The sequence below is a fragment of the Eutrigla gurnardus genome (genome assembly GCF_963514095.1).
Source record: "Eutrigla gurnardus genome assembly, chromosome: 6".
In the NCBI taxonomy this organism is placed as follows: Eukaryota; Metazoa; Chordata; class Actinopteri; order Perciformes; family Triglidae; genus Eutrigla; species Eutrigla gurnardus.
Window position 1 is genome coordinate 10,136,138 of NC_139920.1, and position 26,123 is coordinate 10,162,260.

The 26,123-nt window shown below is 42.6% G+C and overlaps 1 protein-coding gene across 4 annotated transcripts in view; it reads right to left on the reverse strand.

Moving 5' to 3' along the window:
* Window positions 1-8,781: 8,781 nt before the first annotated feature.
* st3gal3a (ST3 beta-galactoside alpha-2,3-sialyltransferase 3a) overlaps window positions 8,782-26,123 on the reverse strand; it is a 31,971-nt gene continuing 14,629 nt past the window's right edge. Inside the window, exons 6-11 of one of the 4 annotated variants that reach the window (XM_084010842.1) lie at window positions 22,897-22,960; window positions 19,493-19,588; window positions 17,559-17,745; window positions 12,673-12,819; window positions 11,674-11,820; window positions 8,782-10,694 (exon numbers count right to left, since the gene is read on the reverse strand). In XM_084010842.1, coding sequence (XP_083866968.1) covers window positions 10,590-10,694; window positions 11,674-11,820; window positions 12,673-12,819; window positions 17,559-17,745; window positions 19,493-19,588; window positions 22,897-22,960 — 746 coding nt within the window. In that variant the 3' untranslated portion in view covers window positions 8,782-10,589. Of the gene's footprint in view, window positions 10,738-11,673; window positions 11,821-12,672; window positions 12,820-17,558; window positions 17,746-19,492; window positions 19,589-22,896; window positions 22,961-26,123 lie in introns of all 4 variants that reach the window. The other 3 variants (XM_084010841.1, XR_014597250.1, XR_014597251.1) reach the window with 3 other exon arrangements.

A 26,123-nucleotide genomic window follows, 5' to 3' on the forward strand; every position in this document is an offset into this window, starting at 1 on the left:
CAAAAGGAGAAGAAAATTACCCAAGGAACTTTTAACTTTTGAACTTCCGCCATGGTGAAATTCTTCACAACCCATCCAGAGCAACAAGGTCACATCCTCCCATCTTTTCAATAGTGGCATCAAGTCAGCGAGTCCCAGTGCTCGCCATATGAGGGGCCAACACGCTATTATGAGGGGCCAACACGCTACTATGAGGGCCACACGCTACTATGAGGGGCAAACACGCCACTATGAGGGGCCAACACGCTACTATGAGGGGTCAACACGCTATTATGAGGGGCCAACACGCTATTATGTGGGGCCAACACACTAAGAGGGGCAAACACGCTACTATGAGGGGCCAACACGCTACTATGAGGGGCCAACACGCTTCTATGAGGGGTCAACACGCTATTATGTGGGGCCAACACACTAAGAGGGGCAAACACGCTACTATGAGGGGCAAACACGCTACTATGAGGGGCCAACACGCTTCTATGAGGGGTCAACACGCTATTATGAGGGGCCAACACGCTATTATGTGGGGCCAACACACTAAGAGGGGCCAACACGCTACTATGAGGGGGCCACACGCTACTATGAGGGGCCAACACGCTTCTATGAGGGGCCAACACGCTATTATGAGGGGCCAACACGCTATTATGTGGGGCCAACACGCTATTATGTGGGGCCAACACACTAAGAGGGCCAACATGCTACTATGAAGGGCCAACTCGCTACTATGAAGGGCCAACTCGCTACTATGAAGGGCCAACACGCTACTATGAGGGGCCAACACATTCTCTTCAAACCGTGACGCTCTACCTTACCCTCTAGCGTCACGTTATCTCATGTCAGTGACGACAATGTCAATATACGCTTGTTACATGCATAGTGTATTTTCAAAATAAACTTCACAGGAAGTTAGGTTTAGGAAAAGAGTGTGGTTAACTTGACTGACTAACGAGACATGTGACTAGCGACGTGACGTGATGTTTGACACGGGACACTAACGGCGGTCTCCTGGGTTAAAGTCCTGTGTTTGCTTCACCTGTTCATCTTGCCTCCCTTTCTGTGTGGACTATATCTCTCTTTACACTACATCTACTGCTCTACCCATAATGCAGCGGGAGGCTGTGTCACAAAGTGTGGGTGTCAGATGCCAAGGAGCTCTGACCAAGCTGCATTATTTTGATGCCTTTGCGGTGACGTCGGGTTGGGCGGTTTGAAGGCTGCCTACTAGTTATGAAAAACAAGCTGGAGATGGCCAAAACACCAAACTCTAGGCAACAAGCGTGGACTGCCAAGCGCTCAGAAAAAGTTTGTACATCTCCATTTCCGTGACAACAGATACATCTCAATCTGAATGAAGGTATTTTCTGCAACAATGGGCTGTGAGTTGAGATTGAGCTGTGAACCTTCAAGCTGATCCAGAATCTTCCTCAGATCTGATTGATTTAGTTGGACACTGATTGGATTCGCCATCGGCGAGGACTTCCTAACTGTGACAGTACTGACAGCAAGAATTTAACTGAACAAACAGCATCTCAAATGGGCGAAGGGCTGCACCTCATGATTCAAACTGACATAATGAGCAGATAATTGCATTAAAACGTTCCTTCAGGCAGCTTTGAATTCCTCACGACACATTTACACGAGTGAGTAAAACCTCGGAGCTCTGCTTCCCTGCCAGGCCTCGCTTCTCATCCTCCTTTGAGTCTGAGAGGCTGCACCTGATTATTTTCCCATAACTCCTTAACCAACAGAGCACTTCATCATCAATCCTTTCCTCCGTACTTCCCAAAGGATATAATTAACTTTTCCTTGCTAGCAGAATGATGGGTTAACCCTTCAGAAAGGAATTGATGGCCGAAATGCAGCTTATTCCAATAGCCATTTAAACTCGGTGCGGCCCCGACCAGTGTGATGTATGTTCAGGTGTACGGTTATCAGCTGCACAAATAGTGTGTCGGGAGTGCAGGATGAATAATGTGGAGGAAATGGGAGCCGGGGAAGAGGTCACACAAACCTGCACAACCTCATCTTCCATCAAAAGTTATGTTAATGCTTGTAAGCTTCTACTTACATGCAACTTCAGAACCAAAAGCAACACACATGCGGGGTTTTATAGAGCGGAGGGGATGAGTGACGGAGAGATGCAAGCCGACTGCCAAACCTGACATGCTTCTTCAATCATGGCCAATTACAACTGGCAGCTGATAATAGAGAGCGGGCAGGCACAGACAGAAGCGTCCTGACAGGATAACCCCCATCATCACCACCGGCTGAACGTTACCCTGCAATCAGCACACAGCCTGAGGTCAGGGCCCGCCGCTGCTCCTGCTCTACCTCCCAGGATCCCATGGGGCACGCTACTGCTCCTCCTCTCAAGATATCTCACAATAGCTGCGGAGGACCCGATACCTTCCTTTTGTCACCGATCCCGCTGGCCCCAGGGGGTCCGTCCAGTGTGACATGAGGTCACACTCCTGGGTGGTCCCCCGTGGTCCTAACAGTGTCCTGCTGGTGGCAGGATGCAGGTCAAGCTGTCTTTCCAGGTTTGCATTCCTCAAACACTCATCTACACTGATTGGACTCTGGAGTCCAAAGTGGTAGTGATGGTTTAAATCCAGGTACTCTAAGGAGTTATCAGTATAGTGAGAGATTCTCCTTTTTGTGTTTGTAAGCAGTGATGATGTAATTGTGGGCGGAGTTAAACTGGTGTCAGAAAGTGACAGTTGTGTAGTAGCGCTGTCATGAAGAATATGAATCATCTGGATGTTCTCTGATTATTTGACTGGTTTTCCAGCAGAAGATGGTCTGACTGAGATTATTAATAAGATAATAATTATCAATGTGTTGGGTTTCCTGAACAGACCTACATGGACTCAGTTTCAGTAGACGGACAGCTTCTAAATTTGTTTGAAAAACCCAGAATCCATACAAAAGAAACACTAGAGATAAAGATGTCCAGACTCTTAAAATGTCGTTTTAAAATTGCCTGCTGAGAATGTTACTACTTTATCGTTATTATCTCCATCATTCATTTATTGTGTGATAAATAGGAGAACGTTTATATGAAATTAGCTGCAGAGATGAGAATTCAGGATTCAGGATTGGCTGTGTTTTGCTTCAAAACGACGACGGTGTTCTATAAAAATTAAGAAACATTTTTTGCATTCCTATTCTGACATTTCAACTGGTTTCCAACCGGAACAATAACCATTTTACTGCTGCATAATAACAGTGTGTGCCTGTTGGACAAACCAACATGTCCAGGCTTCATCAGTGTCGCTGTTGAGGGAGTTGGAGGTAAAAAAAAGAAAAAGATTTCACCACACCTAACAAGGAGAAAACACATTACCGAGGCAAAAAAACCAACAACCCTTGCGACGCCGACCGTCCACGCCGACCACCCATCCAGACCTGCCGAACCACACGCCACCTTAAGTGAGTCGACCGCCCCAGCTAGGACCAAAAGCTACTCCACTACCAGCATCAGAGTTGATGGTTTCCCTGACGATGAATGTTTAATGTTAAGATGCCGGCCTGTCTGACAAGATGTCGTCTGACTGGTTTGGTTGTGTTGCTCAATGACAATAAATGATCCTATCCTTATAAAAGGATGATAATACAGTGCTCTCAGTAGAGTGACACTTTACTAAGCCCCGCCCCCGCTGTCAGAGCTACCATGGAGACCACACGGTTACACTCCCTGAAGAAATAGTGTCACATTTTTGGAAAACCGGACACATCGGAGAGAAGCAGACAGAAGCGTCTACAAACGATAACAGGCAAAGTCAGACATTTGCAACAACAAGTAACAAATAAATGAAAAAGATAAATAAAGACGAACCTGCCAGACGAACACATCGGTGGATGTGGCTGCATGTTCCAGCTTGTGAGGGAAACATGAGGCGTGTTGTGTCATAGATACAGAGTCTTTTATACTAGCACTGGGACTTTGGACATATAGAAAACACCTGCCTTCACATCTGCACACTGCCCCCTCTAAAAAGTAGACGGACCAAAAAGAGGGTCATTTTTCAGTAAACCTCCCTCGCTACGTCTCTCGTCTATCAAAGTTATAGAAATGTAGAAAACAGATCCTGTGCTAGAGGCTGTTTGTAAAGCTTCTGACCGAGAGACATTGAGAAGGTCACGACCTCGCCGCTCAAAGCGAGAGAGAGTTGGAGTCGCTGCCAGGATGCAGAGGAGGCTTTTGGAGGAATGGATCTATTTTATCCAGCGACTCTTTTTATCAGCCGGGAAGAGAAAGGAAGAGCGAACCCTTTTAGTGTGCGTAACGTTACATCCTGGTAGCGAACACACAGACAGACATCGTAGCTTCAGAGACGACGCCAAACACTTTTGTCTGCAAAGTCTTTCTAATGATGATACGACAGGAAACTAAACGACGTCCTGTCTGAGTTCAGTCCTCCAGAGGTGCTCAGTGAGTTTCAGCAAGCTGTATTCCCTGCAGCAAGACACGCATCAGCTGGTTTATCACAGCTGTGTGAACCCAAAATAAACAGCTTGTAAATAGTAAAAATAATAATAAAAAAAAATTAGCTGTGATTCAATTACATTAAACAGATAAAAAGGATGAAATAACTCCTAATGATGGTAATTTGTAAAAAGTCTGAAGTCACGCTTTGTTAGGTCTGTCTGCAAGATGACGACAACTTTTAAAATGTTCGTCTTCTGAATGGATTGATGGGTACTAGGCTATGCTAACATTGTAGGGACCACAGACTGATGCAATATAGGACTTCTGGAGACAACAGCAGGAGAATCTCAACGCTGATAGGCTTTTGTGACGCAGCCTCACGTGAGTTGAAATAATCTAACTGCGTGGGAAACTGGAGCAGCTGATGTGAAGTCACAGAGCCACGGAGGGAAACATGAGAACTCCACACAGAAAGGTCTTCGCTTAGTTCAAACACCAGAAGTGGATGTCGGTTCCTCTGTTCATCTCAGAGGGACATTACGGTACACCAGTTCCCCCTCAGCAATGATTTTAATGACAGGTAGAGACAGAAGCATGGATTCCATCTGCAGGTTCTCACAGGGGAGGCCGACTCTGGCCCGACTGCAGATGCACTGTCAGTGGGAATAAAGCAGAACGCAACCCGAGCCTGAGCAGCCTCACTCTGCTGCAGGACGCAGCTCCAGGATTAATTAAAACAAGAAGACGGTGTGGGACGACCTGCCTGGATCAGGTTCCACACATGAAAAGGGACCGAGGCGGGCTGGTCATTGTAGCCGGGATGTAGACGCCGTCCCCCCATGTCCTCACCATTCCCATGTTGTCATACTCGGGCCACCTACATAGTAGTGAGGAGCTTCTGTTTGTGTGTACTCACCCAGTGACCCCCCACCCACCGCCGGCACACAGCCTGAGAAGACGTCCGGGTCAAGGATCCTCTTTTAATAGTGGCCACCTGCTCATTCTGTCCATAGCCAAGCTGTTTGTGATCTTCCACTTTCTAAATCTGCGTTCTGCACTTCAAAGCCGGGATGACACACTCGGCTAATGTCGTCCGAGGGCACATTTCAGCATGTTTCAATTCTGACAGAGTTTGTTTATGTAGTGAGGTCTGACAGAAATCCTATAAAACTTGTCATCGCCCGCACCATGACGTATGATGCATGTTTAGCATTTCGAGGAAAACAAACGAGCCAAACTTTGCTTTTATTGTCACGATATTTCAATCAGGAGAGACGATCTTCTGGGTGAACGATGATTTATGTGCCTGATAATATGAATAGTGAAGATTCTTTCCAGATTAGACTCCGCAGGACAAATTCAAGTGAAGCAAAGTCACTCATGTTACTAATAGCATTCTATCTAGCATTTTAAAATGTGGTGTTTGGTGTTAAAACTAAGAGCCAATCAGCTCTTTGACCGCCTGCCGGTGCTGGACTCTACAGAGGCCTCATCTCCAACGCACCCAAAACTTAGTGAGAGAAGTTGTTATGTTGCTCCATGTGGACAGAAGCAACGACACAAACACATTTGCTGAGCACAGAATCGACTCTGCTCAAATCACTAATACATAGCAGATGTGTGATCATTTTCATTATATGTGATACATATAATGTGACTCCAAAATCTATTCTTTTTGCTTACAATTTCTCAACCTAAGGTTTGAGACAAGTATGAATCCACACTATTTGTTTCCAGAAACAATGGACAGAATAAGAAATTCAAATTATATTGAAATTATCACTTTTAATTGATTATTTTAAAAAAGCTTATTTTTTTCCTTCTAAAAGGCTGAAATAAATAGTATTCTTACCTGTCACTTTTAAATTAACCTTTTGGTTAGACCAGTCATTCCCAAAGACTGGGTCGGGAACCACAAGTGGGTTGCAAGAAATTGTATTTGGGGTGCCAGATAAATTTGCACCTTTTCTTACAGTCTTTTATTAAACATTTATATTTGCAGTTCACATTTAAACCACACCAGCCTTAATGTTTTTCTTGCTCTGATAATTTTTTACTATTATAAAAAGGCTAGCATACATTGTTTGTTTTGCTGATGAGAGGAGAAACCTGTTATGTTTTCTATAACACATGCAAACAAAGTTGTGATTTAACAAATGCATGTTTCTTCTGTTCAAGAAAATGAAAGGTGATGCAGAAATGGTCAGCAATGTTGATTTACGCACGTTTCTCACGATTTATAGCTCAGGTCATTTGTTTACATTGTCACCATGTCAGGTCTGCTTCTGTGTCTTAATTTATGCTTTTATTTTGTCTTAGTAAGGTTATGGTGTCTTTGTGTCATTTCCTGTTTTATTTTGATATTCCCCGTTTCTTGTATTCACATCTCCTCTCGGTCCAGGTGTCTTGACCTACCCGCCCTCCTGATTGGTTACCTACCCTGTCTTTCCCTCGCTGCCTTGCCAGATTATCTTTGTTCCCTTGTGAGAAACCTTTCTAGCGTTGTTTCAGTCTTCTAGTATTTTCCGTGTTTTTGACCTTGCATCAGTATTCAATGTTTTTGACGATGCCTCTCGCCACCTGATTACCCAGAAAATATTTTTGAATTCTCCTAAGTCTCTGGTTGTGCTTTTGGTTCCTTGCACTCTGTTACACGCCATGGTAAGTCATTTGTAAAAAGTGACCCCGGTAACCGATAACCATCACTACAAACTGTACCCCGGAGAAAACTCAAAGCAGAAACTCCAGTATATTCAAACTAAACAATAATCAACTCCAACATAATTAACGAGCAACATAAAACTCAAACCCAGAAAATGTACCCAAGTCAAAGTCAAATTGAACAAGTGAAGACTCCAAATATTCTTTATCACAATGGTGTGTGTGTGTGTGTGTGTGTGTGTGTGTGTGTGTGTGTGTGTGTGTAGGCTTTAACGTCCATGGAGGTAGAAGCTATGGTGAAGGTGTGGAAAGGAGCAGGAGAACTGAGAAAGCCTGGATAATGTAGAATAGGAGACACTTAACTTAGCTTTTAGAGGTTTTCAGACTTCAAAGAGAAGTGGATTCATCCCGCTCTAAGGATCAGCACACTCACAGCCACATTCAGTCCTCTCCAAAGGTTCAGTACATCCAGCCACTTCTTGGAACTCATCACTCCGTTTACTTCTTGTCACTCTGTTTACTTTAACTTAATTCTGTTTAATTTTTTCCTGAGCACATTTGTCCAGAAACTGAATATTTAGCTTCTCATCAGGTCCTCTTGTTTCTTTTCACTCTGTCTGTCCTCCATGTTGTCTGTTTGATATTCCCTCCTAACCAGACCCCAGGTGTGCCCTGATTTATCACCTCCCCTCCCCCAACTCTTCTGTTCAGGTGGAAAGGTTATTCTGTGCATTTGTATTGTTCTCTCCTCCTTTGTCACAAAGTGGAGAGAACACATCAACCTCTGTCACAATGTTACTGGCTGTTCTGAACAGTAGTTTAAATAACTGGCACACTATCTGCTCTTACTGTCAGCACAGTCTCTATTTTGATTTTTATGATTTTCTGTTTTAAGATGTCTTTCTGTTATTCTTCCTTTTTCATTCATCAAAAAACAGGCAGCAACTTCCAGTTCTGAAAAGGGAAGCCCAAACTGAAGTGCCTTTCACTTGCATTCTCTCTACTGGCCATCAGGGGGCGACTCCTCTGGTTGGAAAAAGAAGTCTGATTTCATGGAAGTCTAAGAGAAAATGATCCTAACTCTCACTTGATTTATTATCTCAGTAAACATTGTAAACATGACTTTATGGTCTCAATCTTTATTTCAAATCTTCAATATAGCCTGATTTGGCAAAATGACCATAAAGCAGGGGATGCTTTAGGGCGGGACTACCTTGTGATTGACAGCTTGCTACCAATGTAGTTAGCTACTATGATGACTTTAACACTTCGCTGTAAATTTTACTTTGAATTATGAAGCTGACTTTGTTAACAGCTTCACACCAGAATCCAGATGGATCCAGATCCAGTTAGGTTGCTGCTCTGCAACTTGTGTTCATTAGATCCACCTGTCGCTCCTCCACAGTCCAAATACGGTCACATCCTTCACTGGTTACAATTCCAAGATGGCAACGGCCAAAATGCCAAACTTGAGGCTTCAAATCCGTAATCGGCAAACCAATGGGGGACGTCATGATGACGAGTCCACTTCTTATTCACAGCCTTTGTCCCAAACATGATTTTACACTTGTGACACAAAAATGACACTTGTTACAAATGCAGCATTCTTTTGTCTTTATTCTTTAACACGTTGTTGTGCACGATCTACAATAAATATGTGAATACTTTGGCTTTAATCATCAAATCAGGCCAGAACTAATCATAGTATACTCTAGTTCATCACGCAATCATTCTTTATGAGAGGTAGAGCGGTCATCTACTAATCGGTGGTTCGATCCCTGGCCTCTGCAGTCTACCTGAAGTGTCACCGGGCCAAACTGCTGTGAGGATGCATCGCTGCTGATGAGTAACACCTTGTATGATGGCCTCCGTGAGTGAACGGGTGAATGCTGGCTGGTGTTGCAAAGCGATGTGCCCAGTGGTCACTAAGTGTATAATATATAAACGCTCATTATGATAAATACAGCAACAGGTTTCATCTTAAGCCATTACAGCCAAATGTTTCTATTGATCATTATAAAAGGAATCTTAAAATCTGACTTTGTTTTTGGAGTTCACCTTGAAAGGTTCTCACGTTACAGCTTGAGTTAAAAGACTTGTTGCTATGACAACAACTAGAGACAAACTTTATGCCAGCAAACAGAAAAATCCAGAAATCACCAACGATGAAATCCAGCCAACGGTGTCCCGGTATAAAGCAGCGGCCAGATGTGACTAAAGACACAGCAGTATGATGTCAATACAAGCCTCTTCTGGCTTACAGTCACACTCAGGGCCGGTTATCGTTAACGCTTCGATCAAGCACCGACCTGATTATGTCGGCCCTATCGGTATTTAAAAACCTTTAAGAACACGGTGTACAATTTGTGAAGAGTCGTTCATTTGGATTTAGAAAAGGGACTGATAATAAATACTAGTAAAATCAACAGAAAAATAATTAAAGAAACTGTAAATGTTAAATGAGAGAACAGTTTGGTGGGGTGGTAGAATGAGTGTTTCATTAATATCTTTTGATGTTAACAACATGCAGATTAACAATGAACTAACACCTCTTGTCATTCACAACGAGACTGTTGTTCAGTGAAGTAACCCATCCTGTCTATGTCACGTCCGGTCTACGTCACGTCCGGTCTACGTCACGTCCGGTCTACGGCACGTCCGGTCTACGTCACATCCGGTCTACGTCACATCCTGTCAACGTCACATCCGGTCTACGTCACATCCTGTCAACGTCACATCCTGTCTACGTCAAATCCTGTCTACGTCACATCCTGTCTACGTCACATCCTGTCTACGTCACATCCTGTCTACGTCACATCCTTTAGACACATTTCAACATTGTTTCAAGTTGTTTTGCCAACATTTTCAGTGTTAGGCGGAGGTAAAAAAAAAAGTGTTTCCAGTTCATTCATGATAGAAACAAACAAGACAAACTTTTTGTTTGGGGTTTAACAGTTTGATTGTCAGATCGATATGTCGGATTGAAGAAGACCCAAAGAAAACAAGACAGAGTCAGTATTTAGAGTTAGTTACCGGGTGGTTCAGTAATGATTGAGGGCCAGAGACCCTTTTCTGGACTAGAAAACAAATCCCAGTTCAACAGTTAAATGTTGAACAGGTTGACTGACGGGTGTCAGGGACTGGTCCAGGACAGCTGAGTCCTGGAGACTGAACCCTGTTTAACACAGAAATTGGAAGACATTAAGAAGAGACTGTTCGTTCTATGCAGATTACATTCAGATGTGTGAGCAGAAGGTCACTTGTAGAGGTTTTCTTGGCACAGGCCTGCAGCAGTAGATGGAGGGCAGCCTGGTGTAGGGGCTGGTTTGATCCCCAACGCTGCCGACGTACCCCTGAGCCAGAGCTCTAAATCCATGTAAATATAAACTAACTAATGTCAGGTGTTTGCAGTATTTCAATATGCAACCCTGATGTGTTCATAAACACTGTGTCTCTGCACTGAACACAGTGCTGCATCCATCAATCATCATGAAGACCATCAGCATCCAGCACCACAGATCCCACGGGTCCAGTCCTGGATAACTCCAGCTTTCACCAGCTTCAGCAGGAACTCCTTCTCTTTGGATATGTTGTGAGTCCAGGACTGCAGGAGGGACAGATAGACAGGAGACAGGCCAAACTCGAGGCTGCAAACCATAGTCCACACACCAATGGATGACGTCACCATGACTACGTCCATTTCTTATAAACAGTCTATGTACTGTATACGTCGACATGTTAATATACATGCGTCATTCGAGTGCCAGCCACACCACCTCCCCTTTTTTTGTGCTGTTTACATTTGAGCCTTTTATCAGTGCTGACGCTGAGGCAGAGAGGAATCATGGGAAGGGAGAGAGGACAAATAAGCCACAGTAAAAGGCAATGAGCACTAAGATATAAGGGTTACAACCACCTCAGCAGATGCAGCAGATGACTCACTCGGCGGATGTTTGCTTGGGCTCTGAGATGAACTGGAATGTGGTTCATCTCCACCTGGTGTTAACATTTGATGTATCTGGATAATGACATCTGATCGCTGGTATTAATACTGTAAGACAACACTACGGTCTCTGTGTGCACGGTGAGGGTCTTGTGACAGCCCGAGGCATCTCTAAGCTACTTTTCAGTAACCTTGCTAACTCGGCTAACGTTACTTACACTGTAAGAAGGTAACCGGAGCCGGAGGAGAAGCTGGCTAATTATCTAATAAGTCATCTGTTGACGTGTGATGGCTGGTTCTATTGGTTTATCTGCAACCTTTCTGATGTTTAGTGCCCTTTTGAATGTTTCTTGTTAATCAGTTTAATTTTGACGGATCTGTCATTTTATTTCCTCCATAGAGGCAACGTACATAGCAACATTTTAAAAAACATTCTTCTCCCATTATCAGGATGTTGTAAATATATATGAAAGCTCTAGTAAACAAGGCTGCCATCCTACCATAGACAGTCTCTGGTTTCTCCACATAGTCTGGTCTGGTCTCTGGACTAATATGAGCTACTATCGTAGACCTCTGGGGGACCACAGACACAGTTTTAAGGAGCTACTATGGTATTTTATCAAATCCAGCGTTTGGTTACCTCTTTGATGGCCGACATCCTGATCTTCTCATAGTAGTGCAGAGGAGCGCGGGGGGTGCTCAAGTTGTAGCCAAATCCAGCTACAGCTACTTCATCACAGTTATGAAGGGCCATCGTTATGGCAACTGTCCCCAGGGTAGGGATATTCTGCAAAAAAAAGAATAAATACAGATTCCTGTATCCAGAACATCTACATGTGTATGTGTGAAGGTGAGTTTTTACAGTTATATGACTGTTTACACACTTGCTGTGGAATTTGTCTCATTGTGTCAAAAGTTTCACACAAACCAAATAAGACTCAACACTTCTATGTCAAAATGAAACTGCAATCAAAACCTCACAATCATTTGTCAAAATGGCTTTTTTGCAACAAAATGATCCAAATATGCACCATTTGAATGGCTCTTTGGACAAACACTGAATGTTGCTGGTTAGTGCTGTACTTGTATCATTATGTGAGTTATCGCAGACGGATCATCTGTCAGCTAAAGCGGTGACAAGCTCATCCACACAAAGTATGAAGCAATCATCCATTGGTGCTCAAATCAATGTCAAACTAATAGATAGTAGCCCAAATAGATCATTAACAACAAAGTTGTGATGCTAGTGTATCATACAAAAGCGGTTAGGGGTGATCATATATTGTTATCACAGAAAGCCCTTGGAATGATTTTTTTTAATGGAATGCTGCCAGAAAAAGGCGCCATTGTGGACACAGGTACTTAGCTTGAAACGATCACAAAAAAACAGTAAAACTGTGTGGATATCTAACAGATGTGAAATCTGAAGAATGGTCCTATTTATAACAACCTAATGGCAACACTCTGTGTAGGTGCTCGGCTCCCTGCAGCATCTGCTATGTGTTCAGGAGGCCTCCATAATGCAAACAGACAGACAGTGGAGTCAGCTCCCGGAGCTCCAGTCCAGACCAGAACCAGCTCACGGTTCCTGCTACGTCTCCTCACACAGCTGAACACAGAATATCTGTAGGTCTCTCACCCCTCTGCCCATCTGTCCATTGTTGTGAGGTAAGCCAATCAGCTTGAAGGCGGCCTCCTGGATGAAGTACGGGTTCAGGATGCGCATCTCGCCGGGCTCCCTTGGAACCTGCTTGGCCACGGACTTCCAGAACCCATCGGTGCTGTGCTGAGAAACAAAGCGTGAGGAAATCAAACAGTGTGGCAAGTGTGACCCTCATTCTGAGAGAAATGTGCAAAATCTAAACACTCAGAAACTTAGTCATATCAACAAAGATTTTTACCACGGTTCAGACGTCAAATAATACATTATCAACTCGGCATGGGGCGATACAGGATGTTATCCATTTAGAGTCAAATAGACCATAAAGCAGTGGATGATTTAGGGCGGGGCTTCCTTTTGATTGACAGGTCACTACCACGGCCTCACCCCTGATGCTACCACGCTAACAAAGCGATAAGCTACTAAGATGACTTCAACACTTTAGATCCAGGAAGGTTGCTGCTTTGCTGCTTGTTTTCATCAGAGCCACCCGTCGCTCCCCCACAGTCCAAATATGGTCACTTCTGTTCACTGGTTGCAAAAATGAAAGGATGACGATGGCCAAAATCCAAGATGGAAAAAGACAAAATGCTGAACTCAAGCATTACGTCCACTTTTTATATACAGTCTAAGGTATGAAATGTTGCGACATTTGTCTCCATGTTTATATAATGCAACGTCTCAAATAAATATAATGATCAACTTTCTGTTATTTATTGTTTTAATAATCAGACAACTTCTACGTCGATATGATCTGTAATAAGCAAAAACCAGCCAGGCAGATTAGTCAACTGGATACAACGAGGACAGATGTGGAAAATATGACGGTGCTTGAGCGGCTCAGTGACAGCAGTAGCCTGAGCCGAGGCCTGGGGGGAGAGGTCAACAACACCATTAAAACACTGATGAAAAACAAGCAGAGCAAACAAAGGCGGTCAGAGAAGGAAGCCCCTGTATCAGTATACCGGGGCCATTACGCTAATTACCAGCAGCCTGCCCAGCAGTTACTGGGATACCTGCCTCCGAGTTCGCTCAGATACGTTGGAGTGAAGACGAGCGAGAAACCAAACAGCAGTGATATGAGCTATTACTCACTAGAATAGCAATGTAACCGTGTTAGATTGTAAGCTCCGACTGACGGATCAGGTGGTGATCCTGTCTGGCTGAGACCACTTTACCCTTCTAACTGAGCGGGAAACCCAACACCTCTGGTCTGCTGGCAGATCTAGGAGGACACTGTGGAAAACCCATCTGCACACAGTAGACGGGATCAAATGACAAGCAATAACATCCTTTTAATTAGTCAGTGATAACGCTTATTTACTACGGATAAATCTAAGTCACCTAACATTCTGGGCTGTATAAAAGAAGTGCAATATAATAATAAAAATAAAATATAATTTCTCAAGTGTTTGTTTAACAAAAAGTTAAGTTAAAGAATGACTTTTCAATGACTTTGCATGAAAACACTGCACATAAAATTGGCTTTGTGTTTGCTGCGAACACAGCATAAGAATCTGTAGCCACACTAGCAAGCCAATCCAGAGGCACTGAGCTAAACATCGGCATGCATCATTGTGAGCATGTTAGCATGCTACTGTTAGCATTTAGCTCAAAACTCTGCTGTGGCTGAGTACAGCCTAAAAGAGTATGACTGGAGACTCCTGTCTTACCATTAAAAAAATATTACATGTATACATAACTTTTTAATTATTTTTTTCTGGCCACTGGGACGCTGAAACGCTTGCTCCTGGGTGATGTTGAGACTTTAAAGATTTATTGACTCTGAAAATCATGAGCGAGTTCTAGTCCTGTCTAATGTGTAAAGTATCCTGTGATTAGTTTTGTTGTGGTATGACACTATAAATAACATTTAATTGAAAAATAATAAATGCAGGGTTCATCTCTTCTGAAATTAAATCCATGTGTTGATGCTTCCTCTGCCCAAGGAATCAAGTCGGCCAGGACAGCACAATGCCAGCTCTCAGTGTATGCTTTGACCCATTCATAACCAGTCAGCATGTGTGCCATTAACCTGTGTGTTGTCTGCACTCCACTGCTGTAGGGGAGGGGACGTGATCTCATGTCCCAAAGTGTTGTTGTGAATGAAGCCTGTCTCACACCATTACTGTCCATTAAACAGTTCACATTCAGCACCTCTATTCCCTTTAAACACTGCAAACCGTAGAAATACAGCAGGCGTAGAAGGGACATTCCCATTCAATGTGTATCGCTACCATAGCAACTGCTGCAGCAGGCCACTTCCTTATGAAGTTAAACAAATTATGGCAAGAGGTGGAGTCACTGAGGTTTTACAGTAACACTACTTTCAGTGGAGTAGTAACGTTACCAAGCATAGACACACTAAATAAGTCAGATTTAACTTGAAAAGTACGCCTCTGGTCGCTGTGATAATGTGATGGAGCATGTGGAGAGCTGGTGTTAAAAGCTAAAAAAAAAGAAAAGAAGAAAAACACTGCAGGCTGTTGACTACAAAGAGTAGGAATGTGCAGCTGTAACAGCGTACACACGATCGCTTAGTCATAGTTTCAGAGGCATCACACCTCGTGACGCACGTAATTATCTCAATCCAAAAGTCAAAATGTATTGAAACGAGACAGATGCACTCATTCTCAAAATCCACAACATGATTTTATCTAACTAAATATTCTGCTTCAATCCATATTTGTTGACTCTTCAAAAACAACATTTTCACTGCAGTCAGAAACAGTTTACTCTCCTCTCACTGCAGGCAGCTTCATTCGATTATCAATGAATCAATCCATAACCCTACAAACACTCGTGGAGCCGTCATGAAAACTGTTCTGGTTCAGTAAATGTCTTCTGTCAGTCAGCCAAGTGAAGACAAACAAACAACAATCATCAGATATTGGCAATCTATCAATGTCAACATAGGACCAACTCCATAGTTCTCCAACTATGGAGAAGATGGCCCAACTCTAGTAAACTTCCACCTGTCAGTGGAGGTGAAACGTGATCCAGGACTAGGACCACCCTGGTGACAGCAACATCAAGTCCAGTATGGCAGAACAAAGACAGCTGCACGCACTGTCCACTGGCTGGAGTTGGATTCTCGGTACTAAGAATCTGATACTGGCAAACCACCTCTCCAAAGGTGCATCAATCATAACTAAGCACAGGAATAAATATCTATGGTTAAGATCATATTTACAAATGTGGTTTTAAAATGTGTTGTAACAATGTTATGTGTGTAAACAACAGGAAAAACAGAAACATGAGCATATTCAAGTCTTCTCCCCTCCGTCCCGGGTCAACGTGGAAAACCCCCTGATAAAACATGCGGTCTTGTTAGGTATCCTTCAGGTTATATATAAAGCTCGGTTGTCATATTATCTTGAACATTATGTTTGGCTATCAAAGCAGCTAATACGAACGACACCAAAGCAACAATGATCAAGCACCGGTTATAGGAACGGTGTCTTTTCTTGTTTGTACTTAAGAAGTGGACGTAGTCATCATGTCGTCGCAAACTGGTTTGAAGACTACGGTTCTGAAGCCTAGCTTTGTCACCATCTTAGAGTTTGTTTGTCGCAATTTGGGATTTTTTGCAACCAGCAACAGGAAGTGACCATATTTGCACTGTGGAGGAGCGACGGGTGGATGTGATGAACAGAAGCAGCAGAGCGGCAACCCGAGCAGCAACCTTACTGGATCTGGATCCATCTGGCTTCTGATGTGAAGACAAAGCATCATTAGCTTCATAATTCATAGTTAACTTTAAAGCTAAATTGGTCAACTTAAGTTTAGTAGTCTTTATAAATAAATGAATTGGTAACGTGGTAGCGACCTGTCAATCACAAGTTAACCCTGTCCTAAAGCATACCCTACTTTATGGTCTATTTGTCCCAATATGGACCATAATTGACTAAATGAACATCATGCTGTATTGAAGAAGACTGAAACTAGAGATTGAGACCATAAACTCATGTTAACAATGTTTACTGAGATAATAAATGAAGAGAGAAGTAGGGTAATTTTATCGGAGACTTCCAAGAAGCACCACCCTCTGACAACACTCGACAACGACTGTAAGTAGACTCCAACATCACCAGCGGAGTGAGTCTCCTGCAGAGAAATGACCAGCTGATTACAGTATCAGCCATTTCTTGCTTTCATCCTCCTATTAGATCTATTTAGAGGTTTATGAACATCTTGACCCCGTTTGTTTCCTGTCAGGCAGGAACAGAGAGAAGAACAAAGCAGGTATGTTGTGACTCGGGCTGCAGAAATGTGTTGCATTCCCCCTTAAGCACGTATGACAATAAAGCCTGTACCCACGGATAGTTGCTGGAACAGACACAGGCAAGTGTGACAGCAGAGAAGGCAGCCTTGGTATGCTGGCTTGATGTTGAGGCTTATTAAAAACAACTTATGGCCTAAACAGAGGGATGCTCTTGATAAGCAGGTATGTAATTATTACTTTAACTCTCTCTCTCTGCTGTGTTCACACCAAACGCAAACTACATTCGTCATGTGGCGTGATTGCATACAAAGCCAATGTAAAGATTGTGAATAGGTGCAAATGACAGTGTTAGCATAGCATTTGTAGTCGCCTGCTTACATTATTCACATTGGGCTTTCCATAAAAAAATGAGATCATTCATATTTCATTTTCATATAAGGCAATGATGGCATACAGTTTATTTACAGGCCTGTTATAATTTTATAAACGTACTGATGTCAGCGTCAAGCTAAGTCTTATTAGCTGATTAACAATACTGATGTCACGATAAGGAAGATAATGGTGAATGAGGACCATCGTCACGATCTTTCTGCCTACAGCTGCTTTCTCCGGTGAATTAAACAGCACTCAGCTGCCTTACCAGTCTCTGGTTGAAGACCATGTGTCGGAGCCACTTAAAGTCCAGTTCTTTAAAGGCAGAGAGGACAAACAGGGACTGAGCCTCGTAGCGCTCTGTCTTTTGGATGGCCCCCTCTGGATAGGTGATCCTCATGGTGGTCTTGGAGCCAACGTCTTTCTCGAAGCCTTTCAATGGCGCCTCATTTAACCTGCAACACACGGCTGCAAAATCAATCATACAATGCCCTCTCCAAAATAATCAAACAGGTTAAAAGTTTTCATTTGAATCTGCACTTGAACATTTTTCAAATCACCAAATACAAAATTACTACATACATACTACAACATTGTACTACAACTCAATTGTATATGGTACAGAAGAGCAACCCATGAAACCTGGACTTGGCTCGGCTACAGGAGACTCGTTGGCTAAGAACAGGAAAATGAAGCTGCTGCTGGGGTAATGGTGTGGAGAATATTTTCTTGGCACAAATGAATACCATGTAAATATGCTTTAAATGTCTCAGTCTATCTGAGTATTGTTGCTGATCATGTGCCTCCTCTATGGCCTCTTCCAGTTGGATAACACTGTATTCCTGGATGGATTCTACTACTTGATTTGTTTATTTAATTCAGGGTCTTTTCGGTCTTTCAGTCCAAGCACTGGTCATCTCCCGCCTTGACTACTGCAACTCTCTCCTGGCCGGACTCCCGGCCTCGGCGATTAAACCATTGCAGCGTATCCAGAACGCTGCAGCACGCCTTGTCTTCAATCTACCCAAATTCTCCTATGTGACCCCCCCTCCTCCGTGACCTCCACTGGCTCCCTGTTGCAGCACGCATCCAATTCAAGACGATGGCACTGGCCTTCAGGGCCATCAATGGAACGGCACCCATCTACCTTCAAACACTGGTCAAACCACACTCCCCAGCTACTACGTTACTTAGACGAGGATCTAACACTTCTATTTTTTCGCTCTTACTTTATCGGCAATGATATGTTGTGGTTTCTTTCTTTCTTTCTTTCGACAAATGTACTTATTGTAAGTCGCTTTGGACAAAAGCGTCTGCTAAATTCCCTAAATGTAAATGTAAATGTAAACTACAACGACCAGTGTGTCTGTTTACTTTTCAATCTCTTTTATCAAACACAAAAGTTAAAACATCTCTGTAGGACATGATATTGGTTCATTACAGTAGCCTTGCCACATAGACTACTGATAAAAGCATTTAAATTAAGGAGAAAAAAAAAAACAATCAAAACTTATCATATTTAAAAAGAATAGGCTGTCTTATAAAAGTCTCCTGTAGAAGTATGAGAGAGGATTACTGATGATTTATTTTATTATCCTAATTATTTTCAAATTATCTTTGAAATAATTCACAAACAGGAGATCTTCCTTTTGTGTAAATAATATTTTCCAGCAGAATCAATTTGATTTACAATCTGTTTAGTATATCAGTATCTGCAGTCTCAACATAACAACCGTGTCATACGATACGCTGCCTCAGTACACAGAACAAATATTACCACTACAGGGAACAGAACAATTCAAATAAACATTTAATATCCAGGAATTCACATTACATTAAATTAAATTGTATATATAAAGCACAATATTGCTATAATACCTGTCCAACATACATCATCAACGTACATCACCGTGTCTCCCTGGACTCTCACATCAGATAGGAAAAGCTCTCTAAAAAAACATTTATGGGGTAAAGTAATAGACACTAACTATCCATGTTAATGTAATTTTCTTCAATGATAAGATTATTTTGCTAGAGCCAGATGAAGGCAAGTCACAGAAAACATGATCAGGATGGTACCAGCTCCGCCTCATTTTAAGATGTGAAGAACCCTGTGCCCTTTTGTTAATATGATTATGACCCACCTAGCCTTCCATGTTTAGACTGCTGATTGGAAAGAAAAAGTGCCAGTAAAGTACATACCTGATCACCACATCAACCTCATCGATCCTCTGTCCCAGAGACTTGTTGGCGAGGATTCCTCCGTTGCCGACAACGATGCATGTCCTGCAGTTCAAACTGTAACACAGAAAAGACGCACCTTTATGATATAGTACTACTTTACTCCATAGGTTTGATTGTATGTCTTGCCTTTTCTTTTTCTCATAAAAAGAACACGTCATCAGAACGTATGTGTTGAAACAAATATGTTAGCCCCTCTGATTTACCAGTGGAGGCCAGGATTTTGATATAAAAATACAAAGAAATTATAATTGTTTTTGGTATATTGTTAAATAAATGCACAATATGACCGTGGGTCAGAGGTTGTGAAAAGCGTCTGGAGGCGTTGATTCGTGTCTAACCTAACCACAGAGCGGTGCTGGTGCAGCTGCACCACGGCTGCAGAAGGAGCGCATGCTTTGGGATTTGAGGCCGGGAACAATCTCGCGTTCAGAGTCTGGTTAGTCCAGTCTACAGTGTGGCAGCAGAGTGCTGGTTCACAATTTAGATTCAAATAATTTAGCTATTTGATAGAAAGGAAAACTCCCAAGTTTCTCATATCCGTGACTCATCCAGTATTTCTGATTAATGACCTACAGTCTGAGTCGGCCCGCCACAGTTTCATGAGGAACTCTATATACTTTTTCTCTGTATGGGAGGAGCCTCTCTCCAGCCAGATCATTTCCCCGTAGACCGGCTATATTAGGGGTCTTGGAAAGGCCCGGGTTGAAGGTGGATCCGTGAGCTTTACAGCACCACTCACCTTCACCTCGCTGCTTCCTTACTCGCTTCACCCTCTCTCCCTGAGGGGGGAACGGGGCTCCGGGAATTTTTACAACCCTGTCTGTCAAAATGACGGACGGACAGAAAGTCTAACGCAGCGACTGTGATCGAAAAGGGTTTAAAAGGCATTTGACATTTCAGCTTGACTTTAAATTCACTGTATTATATAGACCATGTGTACATCCATTCATTCTTCATTGCAGAAGCTGAGATGTAGAAAACGCTGCATTATGGTTACGGCTGGCATTGCTCCTGCTCCACCGCCTACCTGATGTCACTGCCGTAATATATCGGCGTGGTAGTATCGGGGTACCTTTATGATTACAAGTATAAGTACACTGTATTGGACTGATACCCGATGCTGGTATCGGTATCGGTGCATCCCTAGTGTCCAGTGTTTAGTCTGAGCTGCTTGATTCTGGATGGAAAAATAAACACATTCCTGATTGTCTGAGCCGGCTGATGAAGCTCTGTGCCTGTGAAACTGATGAGGTCCATATAAAGACAAAGCACACTGTTAGTTGAGTAACTGATCTGCCATCCAGTCATTAATGGACTTTCAGGGTACACAGTCAGAGAGTTTGTTTAATATGGTCAACACATGTCAAATTATGTCTCAAAAAGGGTGACTCAAAGTCCACGATGACTCAAAGTCCACGATGACTCAAAGTCCACGATGACTCAAAGTCCACGAGGGTCGGATGAAGAAGTAGACGTGAGACTTTTTTTGGATTACATGTCTGTCAAAATATTCTTGAAAATAGGACATTTAGGTTTTCTGTATTTTAAGCATTCCTTATTTTGTGTTTTAAAAAAATGGAGCTTCAACTTTTTACCTGTTGATAAGTTCAGATCAAATGTTTTGTAAAGTGTTAAGTATTTGTTGGCATTTGTGTTTTCTTGTAAACTTGTCTTGAAAAACTAACCTTTGCACACATGTAGTATGAAGGGTGTGTACAGGCCCGGTTCTACGGCGGTGCATAAGCATGCATTGCACCCCCAAAAAAATAGTTTGCACCCTCAATTAAAAAAAAAAAAAAAAGATTTTCATTTTTAGAAATATGATAACAATAATAAAATACTTGCTCACAAAACAAATTGTAGTTAAACTTGTGACAAGTTCCATTAAATACCGTTGAGATATGAGCTTCCAACATCACTCTGACTGTTCACCAAACTGTCAAAATCACTCCGCATTTATGTATGGTGTTTTGTTTATATGTTGCTTGGCAACAGTCCGCTCAGTGGGGATCTATTTTTGTTGGCGGAAGCAATTTCATCCGTTTATATGATTAAATAAACAAACAAATCACAATCTATTGTCACTTATTATTATTATTAACAGTACATTTTACGAAATATAACTGTTGTATAAAGTAATATCACGCTCGAGGTCGCAATGTTGTCGCTCTATATCAGCGCTGCTGTGATAGCCTTCGGCGGCCGGTGGCCGGCCGCGTCGTGTGTCGTGTGCAAAATGCGCGCACCCTTAGTATATCTATGGCGCGCACGGCAGTGAAGCACAGTAAATGTTTGTTGTCCCAACATGTCAGTAGAACTACGCAGAAGTGCTTGTCTATGGTAGAGAGGCCTGTGTGTATAAAAGCGAAGTCTGAACTGAAGCTGGGTAGCTGGTTTTAGTATAGTACTGGTGCACCCTCTGTAATCTCAGATGCACCCCAAGGCATTCTGTTCTGGAACCGGGCCTGGGTGTGTAGGAGAAAAACTATGGTTGATAATAATAAGTCTTCATACATTCAGAGATATGACGACACTTACAACACTGATGGTCTTTAGAATGATCTCTTTCTCTGTCTGATACTGTTAAACCACAAAATCTGAATTTTTGACTTCAACAGTGATCTTTTAAATTGACAAACATATGTGTCATTTATTTAAATTATCTTTTAAATTGACAAACATATGTGTAATTCCAACACACTCTCACGCATCAAATAAAACAGCTTAGTTAGTGACGGCATTTCAATATACGCTCATTACATGCAAATATAAACGTCCGTCTTTGCACAAAGTTAGGTTTAGACAACAAAACCACGTAGTTAGGTTCAGGAAAAGAGCATGGTTTTCATTAAGTTGACTGACTAATGACTCACGTGGCTGCGAGTGACAAACGAGTCACGTTACTAACGGCTGACTTGACACGGGACACGAACAGCGGTCTCCTGTGTCTGTTTGACCCGTCCATCTATCTCTCTCTTTATACTACATCTGTTGCTCTACCCATAATGCAGCGGGTGGCTGTGTCACATACAAACACTCACACGCTACATGAGCATCTGTGTCAGACGCCAAGGAGCACTGACCAAGCTGAATTATCTGAAGCCTTCACAGTGAGACCCGGTTGGTAATTCATGGTACAATTCAAACAGGATCTAAAAGTTAAGTGTCCCTCCGTAGACTGCCATTGAGATTTTTTCTGAAATAAGGTCTCAGGGTGGTCCACCTTAAAGGGTTGGACTTAGCCTTTCTAGCCTGCTACATTCTAAGCCTGCCCATTTTTAACAGTCCTATTAAAGGTGAAGGGTGTGTGTTGACTGCATCGTGTGGATCAGAGCAGGACCGGACAGCGAGCGGCAACTTACCTGTCGAGTTCGCCCCCAAGGCCATAGCTGTTAGTAGCTGACAGGAGAATATCTATGATCTTCTCTGCAGGTAGAAGAGACAGAAAGGCAGAGAGTGAAAACAAGTGAGACGAAGATGAAAGTCAAATAATTCTTGCCTCCACATTCCAGCCGGCTTCAGTGCCCTCATCTCCAGCACAACGAGACTCGCCGTGATGAATGAGGCAGGGCTGGGAGCCAGCGGCTGGGTGGGCTGACACTTCTTCATGTTACAGTGTTATACAGCCGTTACAGATGGGTGGCCAAGCAAGGTAGGAGCCCACAGAGCATCCACTAACTGCTTCGAGGGAGTGATGGATATAGTGTGGGACAATGGACAGAGATGGGAGGGCGTGCAGACAAGGGAACAGCATTTTTAAACAACGCACTCACTGGCTGACGAGAGCCAACTGACAGAGAGGCATTAAAGCATCATGAAAAGTTGCCACTAGACTGATGAAAGGGCAATATCGCACCATGAATCCATTGAACAATCTCTGAGCAGAGGCCGTGAGAAGTCATCAGGAAAAAAGAAAAATCCTTCATCTGCTTTCTGTATGTTGACATGAAAAGTGACCGTTAGGTTAGTGTCTTGTCTCTGTTCATCTTTTCTATTCATGCTCTTATAAATACATCATCTATAAGCTGGTTTGTAGATTAATTATTAAAAAACGCTTGTTTCTCACATACAGAGATAGGGCTGAGTATGAACACTGGATTCAAATGGACAGCTCTGACTGTGAGGAGACATTCAGTGAATTTAACAGCTGTATTGGATTATAATAACAGACTCCGCCTTTTAATACGCCTGTCTTATTATAATAAAAACATGGAAATGATGGGTGAAAATAGATTATGAAGGAATTTTTTGACAACCCTGTCAGTCAAAATAACAGACAAAGAGAAAGTCTGACAAAACAGTGGTAATAGAACCACGCTGAGATTTAATTGAAGTTAAATGAACGTTGAAAAAGTAAAATGAACATTGCAGTGGGGATTAATGCAGCAAGGTGTTCCAAAATCCAATCTGATCACCAACTCAGATCTCTATACTGAAGGGTGTTTGTTTTGTTATTAGGCACACTTGTTCATTCCCACAAGCAGCCACCATCCAGACATTCAAGAGGTTCAGTTAAAATAATTCCTGAGAGTTAGATGAGAAGATGACTATCAACCACATCTTTTTGTTAAGCCTGGAGGAGGAGTCACAACATTGTTAGCCTAGCTTAGCATAAAGACTGGAAGTAGGGGGAAACAGCTAGCCTGACTCTACCGAAAGTCCAAGAAGACTAAGTCAAAAGCATAGAAGCACAGACATTGAACTGATTTCAGTGGTCACTTGACTAGTATAACAGAAAATAGTGATTATTGTTTGTCGATATGGTGACAACAAACATCAGTGGGGCCGTAAAGAAGAGAGCGGACGCAGCTTTGAAGACCGATGTCTGGCTAGCTTACCAGCTAGCTTGTCCTTCAACACTCAACTGAAAGTCGTTACTGTAAAACCTCATCTCAATCGGTTCAACAGTTGACGTTAATGGGTTTACTTCATATGGAAGTGGCCTGCTATGGCAAAAGTACCCTGTTCAGACCGGACATTAACATGCATCTTGGGTGATCCCATCATAAGTGGACAGGTGTGAATGTAGATGCACACAGGACACATTCAGAGTCACCAACATGGTGCCTTCGAGCGCCTGGTTGTCAATGGGCCGCCAGCAGGGCACCTTGTAAGGATATCATGAGACACGCATGTAGTAGGCCTACAGTACTGCACTCCTTTGTAAGAAGTGTGTTGTCGAATTAGAAAGTGTAGAGTGTAAAGCAGGAAAAAATAGTTACAAAGTGGTAACAAAGGTTGATGCTTTTGTCAAAGCATTCACTTTAAAGGTATATGCAATCACAAAAACGGTGCATGTGGACAGTAAATAACACAGCATCCTCTATTTGGTATTCAAAGGACAGAGTGGGCCGTCTTCCTGCCACAGTGAGAACATGACTGCAGCCGTGGGGTCAGATTCACCCACTGAAAATGTCAGTTGGAAAGGCTCCGTCTTGACACAGTGATTGATCACCTGTTAGGTTGAGGTGAGAAAGTAGGAAGGTTTTCAACTTCTCTAACAAACCTGTTATTCATTTTTCACTTTAGTGGGAATACTAACATGCATCATCTTAAATGTTTTCAAATGTTATCCCCATTTCAATGATTAATCGTTTCAAGACCACAAAGAGACAGACAAGACTGGATTGCCGGAGAGAGACAGGGAGGGTGGTGGGATGCAGCCCATGGGAGACGACTGGATTCCCACCACGTCTTCAAATGTGGTCGTTGTTCACAAGTCGCTGTGGTCAGACACCACGTTGTACAAACTTATGTGAAGCATTGACAGCAGATGGGAAAATCTAGTCTTAACTGGCGAGAAATACAGAGCAACTCACATAACGTGTGCAGACACACACGTAATCTGTATGCACTGGACTTCAGCTCTCTGTACCACCTACTGCTGTAACATAGTATGTCAAATGTCACAAGTAAAAGAAAATGTTGTGTCAAGCGAAAAATGCAAAAGACAAGAAAAGACTATGATGTTGATTTTTTATTTTATTTTTATTTTCTATTTTTATTTTATTTTATTTATTATTTTTCTTTCTTTTCCCCCCTGTGGGTAATGGGGGCGGGACTAGATAAGCCTCGGCTTCTCCCGCTTTCCCTTTCGGCCATGTGTATTCATTTTTACTGTGTGAGCAAGATGTGTGATGATGATTTAACGGACATGCCCGAAATAAACAAATAAATAAATAAAATAAGCTGTGGACACAGCCTTCATGCTCTAAGCCAGGCATCACCATCATCATTTGGTGATGCCGATTGACCCCGATTGACCACCGATTGATTGTTCTGTCCGGACCCATGACCAATCTCCAATGAATTCACGAGAATGGATCGTTTTCATAGAGCATTTATTTTTTCCGACGGTCGCGGCTATAGACAGTGGGCGCAGCTACTCCAGTTAATACGACAATGACTTCACTGAATTGAGCCAATCAAATCATTTGTTTACCCTCAGCATGTGGAAAACTACCGGACTCATCAAGCATTAATTAACAGCCCAGCAACGTGCAAACGTATGACGGAGTATTAGGGCCATACTAAGAGGAAAAAAATAAAAGAAATTACGAGTATAAAGTCATAATATTACGAGAATAAA